The 17891-nt window shown below is 41.0% G+C and overlaps 1 protein-coding gene across 1 annotated transcript; it reads left to right on the top strand.

Moving 5' to 3' along the window:
* The first annotated feature begins 15689 nt into the window (after window positions 1-15689).
* LOC145824272 (uncharacterized) lies at window positions 15690-16994 on the top strand. The gene is made up of 2 exons (XM_082923895.1): window positions 15690-15902; window positions 16047-16994. The coding sequence occupies exons 1-2, from the start codon at window positions 15690-15692 to the stop codon at window positions 16992-16994; spliced, it is 1161 nt and encodes a 386-aa protein (XP_082780021.1).
* Window positions 16995-17891: the final 897 nt, after the last annotated feature.

Here is a 17891-nt window from a genome sequence, read left to right on the forward strand (position 1 = left end):
TTGGCTGGAAAAACCAACACCTCTCCTAAGCCGAGGATAAGGATCCAGGCTGCAGGACATTTGGCTGGAAAAACCAAACACTACGCTCTACGTTGGCCGGAATAACCAACCTTGAGCTCTCTTCAGCTAAGATAAGGATCTAGACTGAAGAGGTTGGCTGGAAAAACCAACAACTCTCCTAAGCTGAGGATACGGATCCAGGCTGCAAGAAGTTTGGCTGAAAAAACCAAACACTTTACTCTAAGTTGGCAGGAAGAACTGACTTTGAGCTCTCTTCAGCTAAGATTAGGATCTGGGCTAAAGAGGTTGGCTGGAAAAACCAACACCTCTCCTAAGTAGAGGATAAGGATCCAGGCTGCAAGATGTTTGGCTGGAAAAACAAAACACTTCGCTCTACGTTGGCCGGAATAACCAACCTTAAGCTCTCTTCAGCTAAGATAAGGATTTAGGCTGAAGAGGTTGGCTGAAAAAACCAACACTTAGTACTCTTCAGCTAAGATAAGGATCTAGGCTGAAGAGTGGTTGGCTGGAATAACCAACTCTTAGTACTCTTCAGTCGAGATAAGGATCTAGACTGAAGAGTGGTTGGCTGGAATAACCAACTCTTAGTGCTCTTCCGCCGAGATAAGGATCTAGGCTGACGAGTGGTTGGCTGGAAAAACCAACTCTAAGTACTCTTCAGCCGAGATAAGGATCTAGGCAGAAGAGTGGTTGGTTGGAATAACCAACTCTTAGTACTCTTCAGCCGAGATAAGGATCTAGGCTGATGAGTGGTTGGCTGGAATAACCAACCCTTAGTACTCTTCAGCCGAGATAAGAATCTAGGCTGAAGAGTGGTTGGCAGGTATGGCTAAACAGATTACAAGGTTAAGATCGAGATAAGTATCTCGACCAGAGAAAGAACCGAGATAAGTACCTCGGCCAAAGAAAGCTGAAGCTTCATACAAATAAGTACAGATGTAAAACAGACCGAGCAGAAAGAAACGAGATTTTCATTCAAAATCCAAATCAAAAGTACAAAAGGTAGGGCCTCAGCCCGGTTACATATTCTTTCCAGAAGTAAACAAAAACAAAAAAGAAAATACAAGATCAAGCAAAAAGGCCATCAAGATCCGCGTCCAGTTCAACTCGAAGCTCGGTTTCAGCAGGTAGCTCGGTCACGTTTTCAACCAAGTCTTCCACCAGTGGTGCCACCCGAGCTAACTGAACGACTGGATCAGTTTCGACGACCGGGGCATTGTCGGGTGCTGGGGACTCTTTTTCTTCATTAGCTTGCAGAAATTTTTGTTGAATGGCGGTTGCATACTCCGCTATATAGCTCAGTATGAAGTGCGGCGGAGGGTTCAGGAAAACCTCGGTCTCTGGACCGTGATCGAGCTGTGCCACTGCCGCTTTCCACCCACACTTGAAAAAAATATCCTTGGCAGCTTCGCATTGCAGGATGTAGGTGGCCTCGCCTCCTTATAACCGCGGTCTTTCACGTCTTCCACCTTCTTCTCCAACTCTTTTATCTCGGCGTTCTTCTTTCCCTCAAGCTTGGCCAGCTCATGCAAATATTTATCTTTTATTACGGCCGCAGCCTTCTGCTTGTCTACCTCAGCCGAACTGACAAGACCGGTCAGGCGGGCCACCTCGGTTTGTAGCTCAGCCATTTTATTCTTGGCCTCCTTTAGCTCGGTTGATTTGGCATTGGCCTCTGCCATGGCCTCTCTTGTGGTTTTTCGAAGCTCCAACACGCGCTTGTGAGCAACGTGGTTCTTCTGCAGGGCCTGCAAACAGAGGAACAATTTTTTTAGCTAAACCGAGCTAACAGATGAAAAAGGAGAAATAAGAAAAAGGAAAAAACTTACCAGCACCATAGATTTTGTTGCCGAGCGAATGGCCTTTAGCTTGGTAAGGTGATCGTGGAGCTCCATATCAGCTGGAAGGCAGACACTCTTGGCAAGATTAAAGGCCAACAAATGGTCTTTTTCTGCGACCACTGAGTCGGATTCAGTGATAGCACGGTTCTTATAGGTGGTCTTTGGCACCCATTTAGAGAAGGTAGCTCGGTCAGAGCGCTCCGGCTGTGGACTCGATAGTGTGGTCTCGAGAAGGATGGTCTCATCTTCGTCAACAAGGTGTGCCTCGGTTGTGAAAGTCCGAGCACGCTTGTTTGGCCGAGATGATGACGGCTGAGAGGTGGGAAGCGCTACCACAGCCTCGTTTGTCTGGCTGGCCTGTGGTACCTCGACCTGGTTTGTCTCGGTGATAAGAGTTCTTACTGCTCTCTTCTTGGCCATCTCTTGTTCTGCAGTCAATGGGATAAGATTGATTTGTGGGAGGGTTGGATCAGGTTCAGGAGAGGGCTCCAAGAGGAAGTCTGTCACCCTGATCTTCCTCCTGCTGCTGTATCTGTAGGTCGGCTCAAAGTTGAGTAGCTCGGCCTAACTTTGATCAGGATGTCTTAGTGCGGTGCGGAGTGCGCCGAGGTTGGGGTAATTGTACTGCGACTTTAGAAAGTTTAAATCTGCATAAAGGAAAAAGACAACGGTTATTACGGTTGAAAGTAAGGACAACGAAGTAAAGAAAGTACAAAGCTAAGCCGAGGTAATTATACCGGTTACTCCTTTGTTCCAGTTAATCCGGTCTCCTAGTATTTGGGCTTCGTGATCCTCGAAGTTACCAGAGACCCAAAAGAAGTCGTCATCGTTTACATCTTTGTCTGGGGTGTTTTTTATTATCTTTTCTCGACGTCTTCTTATTATTAAATAATAGACCCAGCCATCTTCGTTCTGGCCAAGTGAATATTGGTGAAATAGCTCGGCTAAACCGAGATTAATGTCAAGCCGGCGGTTTAGCTCAGCGATGCCGTTTATTATCCTATATGAACTGGTGCTATGCTGGGTAGGGCAAAGATTGGTTTGTCTGAGGAATTCACAAAGGAGAGGCTGTACGGGGAATCGAAGTCCGGTTTCTACAATGGAAAGAAGGGTAAAGGGAACGAAACCAGGATTGCCCTGGGGAGTAGTGTCTAGTTCGGCTAAGCTGAGGTGGACATCATCAGGGATATGGTAGTCCCTTCGGAACTCGGCCATAGCCCCTGGAGAGTTCACTAAAAACCTATACTTCCCCATGTGGCCTTAAATTAATAGAAGTGTTAGCTCGGCGTTGAGATGACCTTCGGTATCTCGGTTGAAGCGTGCAAAGGAGTGCCTGGCCAACCTAAGTTTGCAAAGTGAAAAAGAAAGGTGTTAAGCACAGATCGTTGGACTGTGCTACAAGAAACAAGGGCAAAATAAATGGAGTCCTAATTGGGCTATAAGAGATGTTGTCCGTCCTTAGCTCGGTTGGAGCAAAGGACGTTAGCTCAGTTCAGTGGAGTGAGAAATTCGTAGCCCGGTTGCAGCTTATGGTGCATCATTCTTAGTTCGATTTAGACTAAGTCAGGGAGCCTGTCTAGCCCCAAGTTATAGCTCGGTTTTTGGTTAAGGTTTTCTAGTTCGGTAGTGTGCACGCCTAGTTGTAGACGCGCCCGCGTGGGCCTCGCTACAGTTCGGACTCGATTTGTGTCACGATTCTTAATCTTGAACTAAAGAGTCCAAATCTGGCAAATCGTTTTTGAGAAAACAGATTTTTAGAAAAGAAGTGCCAAACATGGACTGCTTTGCCAGATACAGAGTCGCCACCTAAATATTTTTATGGGGGAATTTAGAAAACCCTGACTCGGTGCCGAAGGCCACATGTCCGTCATCACCGGAGTTGTCTCGGCTCAGGAGCTAGGGTACGATTGGAGAAGGTCAGCTATGAGCACCCCCTCTCGCCCGATCCGAAGATCGGCCTCTACTAACCATGATATCCGTTTTTGAAAACACTATATGTTCTTATTCCAATTATTAACCTAGAATCACTATGTCATGCGCACAGCAAACAAGTATAGACTAGATTGCCTAATTTGGAAATAAGCATTGCATATCCGTTTGTTTTGAAAAATGTCTTGGAATTTGCTACTCGCAAGTAGGCTAAAATACGGATTTCAATGAGTTTTTTTCCAACTCAGACAATCCAACCTTCACCCACAGGCATTCAAACAGTTTATCACATAAGCATCTAGCCACATGGTAAGCATGCTGTCATGATATCATACACACGCATGCGATACGCTAAAGCATGAAAATACTTACATCGTACTCCGTGCCAAAACAATAAACTAATTAGCCAATGTGCATGGTCCTAGTTCATGTCAATTTGACTAATGCAACACATACAGGGTGCAATTTGGAGCAGGCTCGGCTAACATGGCATGTGAAATGCAATCAATTGATGCACGTATTCAATTTGGAATTGAAGTACAAATGCAGTTAGCGTGATGTACCGAGCCCGGTGCATGCAATACTGATGAATGATGCACGCATGCATAGCATAAGGTATGCTAAATTAAACATGACCTATTACTAACCATCATAAGCAGGTAAGTAAAAGGGAGAAAGAAGTGGGGGTTGGAAGACATGCACACACTCACCCACACTTATTACAAATTTACCCTCGCTCGGAGGGACCAAAAGAATATACAAATTAATTATTACAGACCACTTAATTAATTAACAAATTAACTAAACTATGGAAAGCAGTAAAGGCCTCAGGAAGAGGATCCAATGCGCGCGTGCTCGGGTTTGCTCGGAAATCCAATGCCATGCACAAGTTTGCCTCTGTTTTCCCTGCTCTGCTCCTCTGAAAATTGTACAAGTCCCAGGATATGCTCTCTGCACACTGTGGAACACCACCGGCTGAGGGGAATGGCCACCGGCCAAGGGAAATGATCACCGGCCACAAAATTGATTCATCGGCCAACACTATTTGCCGGTCGGCACTAAACACTGCCGGTCGGCAGAAAGTTCTTGCAGAAACCTGTTTGACAGCAGCAGAGGGCAGACAAGGCATGGCAAGGCATTTTCAAAGCAATGTGTGCACCACCACATCCCTTATCATATTTATGACTCAAAGGGGGATGATACTCGATTCTCGGACCACCAATCGCGTATTTCAATGCGTGATGGCCCAAGAAACCAAGTGTGCATTTTCAATGTGGAATGAAATGCACATGAACAAACAATGAGCTCAACCTCTATCATACTCAAGTCAAGAGGCCAAGCATGCATGCCAATGCAATGCATCCTAGGCATGTGAGCTAGTATGCAACATGGCAATGCAAACAAGCAAGCAATGAACAAGCATGCAAGCTAGTGGACATGCAAGATATGATACAATCAAAGCATGCAAAGTGTAAGACATGTAACAACATGTAAAGAGTGGGCTTAAACTAATTTGGGCAGCCCTATACTAGACCCAAAACAGTGGCCCTAATGATGCAAGTGAGGCAACAAAATACATGGAATACATGCACAATGCATTAACCAAGCTTAAGGCACAAAAATGCAACTCTACCAAAGCATGGCAAAGAGGGAATATGGCATACAATGGTGCATGTTCCAGATCTGAAATGGCATGCCAAATGACTCCAAAATGACTCAAAAGCATGCAAACACTCATGTAATGCATTGTTAAGGACTCAAGCACTAAAGCTAGTGAAATGCAATACACTATAAACATGCAAAGCGATGCTCAAATGATGAGACCAGCCCCGAACAGTCCCTATGCAGCCCAAAATAATGCTAAAACATGTATGAAATGTAGCCAAAATAATCTAGCATGCTTGGCCAAAAACAACATACAACATAGGCTAGCAAATATGGTTTACATGGCAAGTGTGTGAAGCATATGGAATCTCACCAAACCATCAAAAATCAGTGAATAAAACATATGAAAATAGGCCCAAATAACCACTGATATGCAACCATGGCATGCAAAAATGATGAGTTACTTTAGAGGGCCATGCAAGGAGTTATTAAGCACATGCAAGATAAACATTTAGCAAGACCAAATCAACTCTGAAAATGAGTTCTAAGGGTCCTAAAACCCACTGAAAAATGCCTGAACCGAGCCAAAGAAGTGTGCAAACATAGGCCCCTTTGTAAGGCCAAAAGTGCAAGTAATGAAGACAATAAGGAGAGAGGATGGCCCTCTCCTTCATAGGACCTCAAACCACCATCCTCACCACTGAAATCCCTCAAGATTTCAGTGGTGAAGAGGCCCAAACAAGGTGGTCCCGAAGCTCACCAAAAATAGCACAAAATGGGGCCAAACAAGGCCTAAGAGGGGGTAAACGATCCCAAACACAAAAGTTTCCTTAATGAATTATCTTAAACATAAAAAAATAGAACTTTTTTATGTTATACACAAAGCTCAAAACAGAAAGCAAGACAGGCTAAAAACTTGTGCAAAAACGGGGATAAAAGAGGGTAAAGTATGCTCACCCTTGTAGCTCAGCAAAACAGCCCCTTTTTTGGACCAAAACCAGCTCCTTTAGCCTCTGAAAATGGCCTCCAAGATCCTTAGGGTGGTTGTGGAGGTGTTAGGATAGGAGGTGGTGTGTAATGGAGCAAGAACAATGGAGTTTGGAGCTTGGGATGTAGAGATATGGAGGGAAGTGTATGGTTTTTGTCTTAGACAAATTCCTCCAACCCCTTGAATGGAAAGATAGGCTCTCTATTTATAGAGAAAATGGAGGCTTGAAGCTTCTTAGAGAAGTTAAGCAAAAAAAAGGGTCAAGGGGGTCAAGGGGGTCAAGCTTCTCTTAGAAGCTTGGATCAAAAGGGCCAAGCTTCTTGGAGAAGCTAGGCAAAGGGGTCAAGCTTCTTGGAGAAGCTAGACAAGGGTTCAAGCTTCTCTTAGAAGCTTGGAGCAAAGGGTTCAAGCTTCTTGGAGAAGCTAGAATAAGGGTTCAAAAGGTTCAAGCTTCCTCAAGAAGCTAAAACCAAGGGTTCAAAAGGTTCAAACTTCCTCAAGAAGCTAAAACCAAGGGTTCAAAAGGTTCAAGCTTCTGCAAGAAGCTAAAGCCAAGGGTTCAAAAGGGTCAAGCTTCCTCAAGAAGCTAAAAAAGGTCAAGCTTCTTGGAGAAGCTAAAAAGAGTCAAGCTTCTTGGAGAAGCTAAAAAGGTTCAAGCTTCCTCAAGAAGCTAAAAAGGTTCAAAAGGGTCAGGCTCCCTCAAAAAAAGGTCTCGGCCAGGAGAAGTGGCCGATTGATCAAAAACAGTGGTCGGCCGACCAAACACAATGCCGACCGGCAACAAAGAGTGCCGACCGGCAAAATACATTGCCGATGGCATAAAATCACTGGCCGGTGGCCTCAAGCCGTGGCCGGTGATGTGTGGGGATGCCTCACAAGGCATTCCCTGCCCCTCCAAGGCAAAACACAAGTGTTTGGTGCAAGACCAGACACAACACAGTCGAGTCGAGAGATCCCGAGGCAAGACGCGCAATCGAGACCTCCTGAAACTCAAGACGAACACAAACAAGGGTAATCACCAAGTGTTTCAATGGTGACGTCCAAGTCTTGAGGACAGTCAAAAATGGGGTGTCTACACTAGTATAGTTCCTTAGTACGGCGTTTTAGTCCGGTCCTTTGAAGGGTTATCTAGTTCGGCATGAAGTTTTGGTTCGGCTGTTGGGAAAGATATCCAGTGTGACTAGGTGTACACCTAGAATATTCCCTAGTGCAGTGGAACCTAAGCCTTAAGTTGCACAAACATGTTCCTAGCTCGGTTGGAATTCTATTTTGGATCAAACGCGTTATTCTTCAGATTATTCATGAATATAGTGGTTCTAGTACGTGGTTTTTTTCCAGAAGAATGGAAACCAAAGTAGTGTGTTTTGAAAAAACATACGGATATAATGCTACATGCTACCAAAAAGTAAAACAAGGGGCAGAGATTCAATTACTTACTACTGAGAAATGGAAGATCTAAGATTGGAACCGCAGAGGAGTTGGCTAAGGATGCAAAACTTCACAGACGCAGTGATGAGGAAGAATGAAAGCTCAGAAAGTAGAGAGAGAGAGGAAAATGAATAGTGCTGAGTTGGTTTGAAAAATAGGGTTTTGTTTTGAATAAAGACGTGTGAAATTGAGCGGGACTGTTCACATTACGCGAAGTACGAAGACAGCGTGGCAGCTGTATTTGACAAACAAAGGCTTGCCACGTGTCCATGGAATAAAAAGCAATCCAACTACAGTGACTGAAAGAACGTTTTGACCAAACAGATTGATAGTCCGGAGTGAATTTAGCTCAGTTGAAAGTTTAAAGTTTTTAGCTTGGCTAGTAACGGGTAATCCCAATCATGCTGCGCAAATGGAATTAAGGGGCAATTGATAGGGTAATTTACAAGTAAATTGGGCCGAGCTAGGTAATGGGCTGTTCTGTGGGCCGCAATAAGAAAGGGCTGAGTAAAAGGGCCTTGTAGTTAGCTCGGTCTAAAAAGAGCCTTGAAGTTAGCTCGGTCACCACGGTCAGAGTGGTAGCAATTAGCTCGGTCATACTATTCTGGGCGAAAATGTTTTAAGCTTCCCTCAGGGCTTTACTCTAGATTAAACTCGGCCCAAGCTTGCTATGGTTAGCTCGGTCTCAACAGGTGAAACCGAGGTACAAGCCATGAAGGGAAGAACTGAGCTAGTAAAGCTCGATCACATTTGCCAGTTTAGCATGGTCATGTTAGCTCGGCCGTTTTGTCATTCTACCGAGGTAAAACCATCTCACTTGGTTTAAGCAGTGAGGGGAGTGTTAAGAGATAAGCATTATCTTTTAGGAGTGTGATTCCTAGGAGGACTCTACATGGAGGAATAAGAGTCCTACTAGGATTGTGCCACGCGAAACCTATAAAAGCTCATAACATCACCTATGGAGAGGTAACACAACTTTGATTCCTGAATTCATAGAGCTTTTGTGTCTATTGTCTATTGTGCTGACTTAGGCATCGGAGGGGTTTCCGGTACACACCCGCCGGTTAGCTCACGTTTGTGTTCTTAGGTGGCAAAACGACGACATTTCGAGGAGCACACGCTTGATTAACAGGATCATACAAGAAGAATTATTTCATGCTCGTACAATTGGCACCGTCTGTGGGAATTCCACAAAGATCAAAACCTCTTGATCAAGCTTTCCTCTCTAGTTGAGATCAATGGCGCACAATGAAGATTTACCACAGTCTACTATCGACGGACAAACCCTAGAGGGGGGTGGGAGGCGTGAAGGTTTGCCTTCTATCCCTCTCATGGCGGATTTAGAGCCCCAGCGACAGAACCCTCGGAGGGATGCAAGGGGAAGGCGGGGTAACAGCCCCCGTCACTCTCAAAGCCCCAAAAGGCAGAGGCAGAGGATTGACTCGCAGGTTCTGGAGGATCGCGTGAAGGAACAGGATGAGTTGATACCAAGAATGGTGGCGGACATGGAGTTGATGAAGCGCCAGATAAAAGGAAAAGTGGTGGCGACAAGAGAGGGGCGCAAAGGCAGTACGCCTCCTCGCCACTCGGAAGGTCGTGGTAGACACACCACGCCATCACAAGCAGAGAGTAGGAGCCTTAGAATAGGCAACACTCAAACAAGGACGTCCAGGACTCGTTACTCCAAGTCTGAGAGAACGAGACCTGAGAGGTCATATACTAAAGGAAGCACCTATCGGCCCTCGTGCACGCACCAGACGTCATCCAGGCAGACAAAGTTGCCCAGATCGTCTAATTTGCGAACTGTGCTTGAAGAAGGGCACGGTGGAAGGGGGATGTCAAGGCACGCGACCTGCGCAGAGTTTCAGCCCTTCAGCGGTTGGCTCCTCGGACGCACGGAAGCGTCGAGGTAGGAATGCCAATACCACGCCTTGCCTACGAACCAACGGACAAAGCATTAGTAAGGTTGCATAGCTCGCTGTTCGTTCCGATAATTGAGAACACGCCGTTACCTTCCGGTTTCCTCCAGCCTAAATTTACGACTTACGAAGGGAAGACAGATCCCTACATGCACCTAAGCCACTTTCGCCAGGTTATGGCAGTATACCGGCGGAACGAGGGTTTGATGTGCATTCTATTCCCATCTAGCCTTGGCGACCTAGGCTTAACCTGGTTCGAAAGGCTACCAGAAGGCAGCATCGCCTCCTGGGCGCAATTGGCCGAGGCGTTTGTGACTAGGTTCAGAACGAACACCAAAACACCAGTGAAGATCGATCAGCTACTCTCCATTGACATGGACGACAAGGAGACGCTGAGATCCTACAACAGTCGTTACTGGGAGACCTTCAACCAGATAGGAGATTGCCTTGCCAATCTTGCCATCGCACAGTACAAAAGGGGGCTACCAGTCAGAAACAAGTTAAGGGATTCAATAACTATGGCGCCACCCCTCACAATGAAGGCCTTGATGGAGCGAGTGCACCAGCATATTTGGGTAGAGGAGGATGGTGCCCGTGCTAAAACAAAATCTGGCATAACAGCGATACCATCGCCAACCTTACTACCACCACTATTACAACACTCTACTAACACTCCACTATCACTCCACTATCATACCGTCATATCATTATCATCGTCATCACTATCTTAGCTGCTATCACTTGCACTCCATTTGGCTTGTTTGGTAGGGCTTATAAGCTGTTTATTTCAGCTTTTAGCTTAATTTATGCTAAAATATTGTGTTTGGTTCAGCTTAAGTTAACCAGTTTATAACTTAAATTAAGCTATTTCTCAGCTTATCTCAAAAGCTGGTGGGGGTGCTTAAATTTTCAACTTAAGCGGGGGGCTAAAATTACTTAAATGCCCTCGTCAATACCCAAATATTAATATTAATTAATAGTAATATTAATTAAAAAAGAAAAAATTGTATATTTCTAAACAAAAAGAAAAAAAAATCAATATTAATTAAAAAATAAATATTAATTGGTATTAATTATTAATAAATTCATATTGTATATTTTTATATTAATTAAAAAATAAAAAAATTGTATATTTCTGAAGAAAAAGAAAAAAATCAATATTAATTAAAAAATAAATATTAATTGGTATTAATTATTAATAAATTCATATTGTATATTTTTATATTAATTAAAAAATAAAAATTGTATATTTCTGAAGAAAAAGAAAAAAATCAATATTAATTGGTATTAATTATTAATAAATTAATATTGTATACTTTTGTAATGAATTAATTATTAATTTATACTAATTAATAACAATTGTTGATTATTAAGATTAATTGATACTAATAAAAATTAATTATTAATATTAATTTATACTAATTAATAATTTTAGTATTAATTGAGATAATCAAGCCATTAATTGATACTAATTAACTTATAATGGAAAAAAAATTGTAACAATAATACTTTCATTACATTTTTATCAAATGTATCAATTTTTATATTAATTGATACTAATCAATACGAATTATATTAACTTTTATTAATGAAATAATTTTTTTTAAATTAAAACTGAAAAAAATGACAAAATAATCATTTTTATATCCTATAAGGGCAGAAAGGACAATTATACAGTGAAAAGTTATTTTACAGCTTATTAACCAAACACTACTCTGCTGCTTAAATCCATAATCCCACAGCTGCACCAAACAGATTAACAGCTTTTGTTCACAGCTATAAGCCATAATTTGTTAAGTTATAATCTATAATCACTTTTTCACAGCTCTACCAAACGGGGCCATTACACCACCACAATATAAAGAATGTAGAGTGAAAATTACAAAAATTCATAAATTTTAAATTTTAGTATTTATATATATATATATATCAAACAATTTTATTGAATTTGAAAATTCTAAAATTTCTGAAATATTGATTCGTGATTACGTTTTAATTTAAAACAATAAATAACAATTCCAATCAAACAATCAAGACAAATCGATACAACGATTTAACATGGAAAAAATCACAATTTAAGTGCCTCCAATTGTAATAAAAAATCACGGGTCAAAGCTACAAAACAATCCACTAAGAAGACAAAAAAAAATTATGCAAGAGTACTTTCAATTACTTAGCGAATCCACTTCTGAATTGAATCGACTCCGATGTGCCTCTTCCACCACCGTTTTCACCTCGGAATTGTCTTGCCCAATATTGAATCCACAACGTTAATGTCGAATCTACGACGATGAGCCACTTTGGAATCCACCAAAACTTCAGGCCCAAGTTTCCCAGAATCCACAGAAGAATATCACTCTATTTTGTGAATGAAATAATAAGAACAGCCCTTGATGTTTGACAATTTGTAGTTCGTTGATCAATCGATCACCTTCTATATACCAAGGAAACTCATATAAAACAGCCTCCAATAGAAAACACTTTATCTTTTATTTCTCTCTAAAATTCTGGACAGCTTAAACCCTAAAAATAGCAAACTATGCACTTTATAGTAAACTGAATCACGAAGACCATTTGTGCGCACACTTCATCGCTTGAGCGGTGTGAGTAAAAGCGATGCAAAACATATAGGCTGACCGCTCGAGTGCAACATTCACCGCTCGAGCAGTAGAACTTGCTTCCCAGAAGTTCAGTTTGCAGGCAGAGATACTAGATGCTGCTCTTCACCACTTGAGTAGTCAAACCACTTTGGCTTTAGGGGCGTTGCCCCTCGACCCTTGCCTAAGCACTGTTCCGGACCCGCAATAGGGTGCTGCCCTCTGAACCTTCGCGAGCTGACCAAAGTTAGCGAAGTGGCAATCGTGAAAGTCTCAAGATTACAAACTTTTTTTCATAAGCACAATTTGAATTGGATTCGCATCTAAACACTCGCATGCTCACTGAAATAAAAGAGTAAATAAAATTACAATTGAAATGAGTCTTATTAAATAGGATCGTCAATTACAAAAGCATAATAGAATTCAAAACTTAAATTTCAATAGATACTAAACAACATTGAAGATTAAAAAAAAATTCAACATTCACTTCAGGGTGCTTAAATTTTAGATTTTAGATTTCAAAATTAGTTTTATCAAATAATAGACCATATGTAAAAACCCCGACCTATGATTAACGGATAATCCATGATTAAGTATGTCTAATGAGTAGTTAAGATGAAATTCTAAATTAATGCATGTGTGTGTTGCATTATTTGTGTTTCTATCTGTTTATCGTTGGAATATTTGTTTGTCTTTCTGTTTTATTCTATAGATTGAAGGCCTTATCGGCATCCGATCATGAAATTGACTATGATTATGTGTTATTTGGAATTTTTAGAAGTTTTTGGTAGGTTTGATTGAAATTCGATTCGAAATCAAATAATTAGAATTAAATAATTGTGATTGACTAATCTTAAGCTAAGTTTAATTAAACTAAACTAAATGGGCCTATATAAGGCCAAAATACCCTCTAGAAGCCATTTTGATCATCTTTGTACTCACCTAAACGTAGGCGATAGAGAGACTTAGGAGAAGTTGAGTTCAAAGCTTGAGTATTATAAAGATTTAGTGGATTTAACTCACACAATTAGCCAACTAGAGTTCAATTAAGCATTTAAGGTAAGCATTCAAGCCTCTAGTCTTGTAATTTAATTGGTTAGTGTATGCATTCAAAGAAATTGGGCCATGAGATGTATGAATTAGACTAAGGAAGTAGTAAAGAAGAGCATCTCATGCATGAATACATAATTCTCATAATTTTGTAAGTTGATCCTCAAGAATTTCCACATGCATGTCCATATCTTGGTTTTGTTCAAGGAATTCAACATGTTTTTGACCTAAACATCTCATTTGCTTATGATTTAGAAACTTGGAGCTCAAATCATTGCATGCATGTCATGTTCATGTTATGTTTTCACATTTCAAGCTTGAGTTTGTATAATTGACATGCTTATGGGCCTTGATTTTATGAAATGATCTTTAATTCTCTATGTTTTCCAAGTTTAGACTTGTTTTCTCAAGTTTTGGGTCCAAATGATGTGTTTTGAAAGGTTAAAGATGGGTTTTGAAGCTTGGAGGTGAATCTGGAAATTCCAGAATTCAACCTCATCACTCGAGCAACAGGTCCTACGCTCGAGTGACCACCTTTATTTCCGCACTTCCGCTAGAGTGACCAAAAGTTGGCTCAAGCGTAAAATGCATGCTCCCAGAAGTTCATAATTTTTGTAGACTGCTTGAGCGACAAGAGTTGCGCTCGAACGAAGACCTCAGTCACACGCTCGAGCGACTGTCGAGTGAAGAAATCACACAACCAGTACTTTTGCAGAGTTTACAGACCGCTCGAGCGACCACTCACATTTTGGAGCATCCGCTCGAGCGAAGGAAGTTGCGCTCGAGCGAGTCCCATGTTTTCAGCATTTGTGACCAGATGTTTTCAAGTGCATTTTGGCATTCTCATTTCATCCTAGGCATTCATAGGCCATGATTAAGACACACTAATGAGAATAAAACTTAGAAACACACTAAGAATGAAATTAAATAAGTTAAAGACAATCCAAACGTGTGTTTCAATCTGTATATCTGTTATGTTTGTGTAGGTCACGCGCCATGAGTTGTTGATCCATTGGTTGCTATCAAAACTATTTGTAAGTAACAACTTAGTAAAGTTATGTTCCATCTTATTTATTTTCTATATGATGAAATAAGATCTGTTTTATGAAATGTTCTTAGTTTTCTGAATGCTATGCTTTGTATGAATGAATGATTGTCCAACTTTCTTTGACATGCAATTGTGGTATCCTTAACAGAGGCCCTTGCCCAAGGGAAATAGTACTGTGGCTTATGGTCATGAGGGCCTCGCCCGGGGGAATAATACAGTGGCCAGGCCCTTGTCCGGGGGAATAATACCGTGGCCCATATATGAGATATGTTACCTGGTGCCGGAGGTTCCATCATGGAACTTGATATGCTTGACCAAAGAAATATGTTAATGCTAATGGATATCTCACCCAACATTTGAATATGACTATGACTCTGTTTCTAATACAAAGATGCCTATGTTTCTATTTTGATAAAAGAATTAAAATCTAAATCTGTTACGGATATTATTCATTAAAATCTTTACTTTATTATTATTCACTGGGCTCCAGCTCACTCTATTATTTATGCATGTAGGTGACCAGACGCGTAACCAAGTTCAGAGTTGATGACCTGGCGTTTCAGTCGTGTTAGCTAGCTATCGTGCCTCCTAAGGAGGTTCCCTTTTATGATGCTCTTGTTTGAGATCTGTTTTCTGTTGGTCTATAAATAAGCTTTCTGCTTATGTGTATGTTGGGCTAAGTCCCCTTTTCTTACATCTGTATGAGTGTGACATGAATTACTGTATTTATGATGTCACACCTAAGTATATAAAGCTTTTTGAAATTTCTGTCACATATATGTCTACACAGCTCAATGAACTATGTATTTTATATATTTGCTTCTGCAGCCCCTTGCATTATATGTTATTCTGTTTAGAGGCCTTCGGTAATCTGAGGATTACTGGCTGATTACGACGCTAAACTCATAGGGGCGAGTTTGAGTCGTGACAGAGTGGTATCAAAGCACGTGTCATACCGCACACACAAGTCCATATGAGCTATAGGATGTACTCGAAAAGAATAGGGACATTTCATCTACATGTGAGAGTGTGTGTGTAAATTTCTGTAAATGAGACAACTGAATTTGAACATAAACACAAGAAATTGAAACAAATGAATTGGGATTGAATGTTTCGAACACTATGAAAAGAACTATTTGCCTACGTTTATATTTGTTTTGTTTACCTATAGCGATGGAAAATACAAAAAGTGATGATGCAACAGGATCTTCAGATGCTCGAATGAGTCGAATGGAATAGATGCTAGCAACCCTAACTGAAACAATGGTACAACAGCAAAAACAACAACCTCTGCCTCCCTCGCCTCCTCCAGTCCAAGCTGAACCGGATAACAATGACATCATAAACCTAACTCAGAAGTTCATGAAAATGAAACCGCCAACTTTTTTAGGTGGTATTGAACCCTTAAAGGCAGAGACATGGTTACTTGAAATGGAGAAACTATTTGAAGTATTTCCTTACTCTAAGACGCAGAAGGTTTTATTGGCCACTTATATGCTAAAGAATGAAGCTCGAAAATGGTGGCTACTAATCTGAAATAATAATGGGCACATGACATGGGCTTAATTCAACGTGCTCTTTTATGATAAGTACTTTCCTTAGTGCTTCCGGGATTGAAAGGTTTCTAAATTCCAAGAACTTAAGCAAGGGAAGATGTTTGTAGCCGAGTATGAGGCTAAGTTCATTGAGTTGGCCAGATTTGCTCCTCATATGATCGATACGGATTATAAGAAGGCTAAAAAATTTGAGGGAGGATTGGATCTGGATGTATTTGACCGAGTAAGCGTACTGAAGTTGCCTACATATGTGGAAGTACTTGATAAGGCATTGATAACAGAGGCCATTCTGGCAACAAAAAAACAAGCTACAACTTCAACAACTGAATGGAGAGGTAAGAGATCCAGATTTAATTTCAAAAAGGGTTGGACATTTTCAAAGAAGCAAAACACGGGATCCTCCAGTGGTTCTACTCAAAGCAGTGGATCTATTCCAAATTGTACTGATTGTGGAAGGAAGCATAAAAGGGTATGTTACCGTGCATCTGGTGCATATTATCGGTGTGGTAAACTTGGCCATGTAATGAAGGATTGTCCACTTGGGTCTGAAAGTGCCAATATCCTCATGACAAGTTCAGCCGGGTCTACCTCTATAACGAGGTCAAATGCAAGAACTAATGCCAGAGGTAATACTGGGAATGAAACATTGAGGCAAGAGAGAGTATTCACACTTGTACTAGGGGATGTACAGAACACTGAGTCTGTGGTGTCAGGTATAATTTTCATTTGTGCCCAAACTGCATATGTTTTGATAGATTCTGGTTCCACCCACTCATTTGTGTCGCATGCCTTTTCTCAGAAATTAACTAGACCCTTAGAACCCATGAATTATTTACTGTCTGTATCTACATCATCTGAGGGTTCTATGGTATGTGCATATGTTTATCCAGCATATGATATTATGATTGGTAATATGATGTTGTATGTTGATTTATTGCCTTTGGGGATTGATCATTTTGATTGCATATTAGGTATGGATTGGTTGACGAAGTACTGTGCAACTATTGATTGAGTGAGTAAATCTGTTGTGTTTCGTCCACCTGGGTTGCCTGAATTTGTGTTTGCTGGGAATGGGGTAGTTCCTCCCCCATACTTGATTTCTTCCATGAAAGTTGTTAAACTGCTTAGGAAGGGATGTATAGGGTATATGTGTTGTGTATTAACAGTATCTTCTGCTAGTGCTAATGTGGAAACCATCCCTGTTGTTTGTGAATTTCTTGATGTATTTCCTAATGATTTACCTAGGGTGTTAATTGATAGGGAAATTGAGTTTACTATTGTTGTTGTACCTGAAACATAACTGATTTCTAAAACCCCATATAGAATGTCGACTTCTGAACTGAAAGAATTGAAAACTCAACTTCAGGAACTGTTAGATAAGAAGTTCATTCGCTCGAGCACTTCACCATGGGGTGCTCCAGTTTTGTTTGTTAAGAAGAAAGATGGATCATTAAAGCTGTGTGTAGACTATCAGGAGTTGAACAAAGTGACTGTCAAGAATAAGTACCCATTTCCCTGAATAAATGATTTATTTGACCAACTCCATGGAGCACAAGTGTTCTCCAAGATAGATCTTAAATCCGAGTATCACCAGCTAAAAGTTAAAGCAGAGAACATAGAGAAAACTGCATTCAGAACTAGATATGGGCACTATGAGTTTTTAGTAATGCCATGTGGGGAAACAAATGCACCTGCAGCGTTTATGGACCTAATGAATAGGATTTTTAAACAATTCCTTGATAAATTCATGGTTGTATTTATTGATGATATATTGATTTACTCCAAAAGCAAGGAAGAACATGAAAGTCATCTGAGAACTGCCTTACAAATTTTGAGAGAGAAAAAGTTGTATGCAAAACTTTCCAAATGTAAATTTTGGCCTAACAGCGTAGTATTTCTAGGGCATGTG

Source organism: Camellia sinensis, chromosome 4 (genome assembly GCF_055761805.1).
Source record: "Camellia sinensis isolate YWXY chromosome 4, ASM5576180v1, whole genome shotgun sequence".
Taxonomy (NCBI): domain Eukaryota; kingdom Viridiplantae; phylum Streptophyta; class Magnoliopsida; order Ericales; family Theaceae; genus Camellia; species Camellia sinensis.

Excerpts from the sequence above, each read along its gene's own strand:
- LOC145824272 (XM_082923895.1), top strand. The coding sequence starts at position 15,690 with ATGGTACAACAGCAAAAACAACAACCTCTGCCTCCCTCGCCTCCTCCA. Across the intron at positions 15,903-16,046 it reads CTTACTCTAAGACGCAGAAG|GTTTCTAAATTCCAAGAACT; the intron begins GTTTTATTGGCC and ends CGGGATTGAAAG.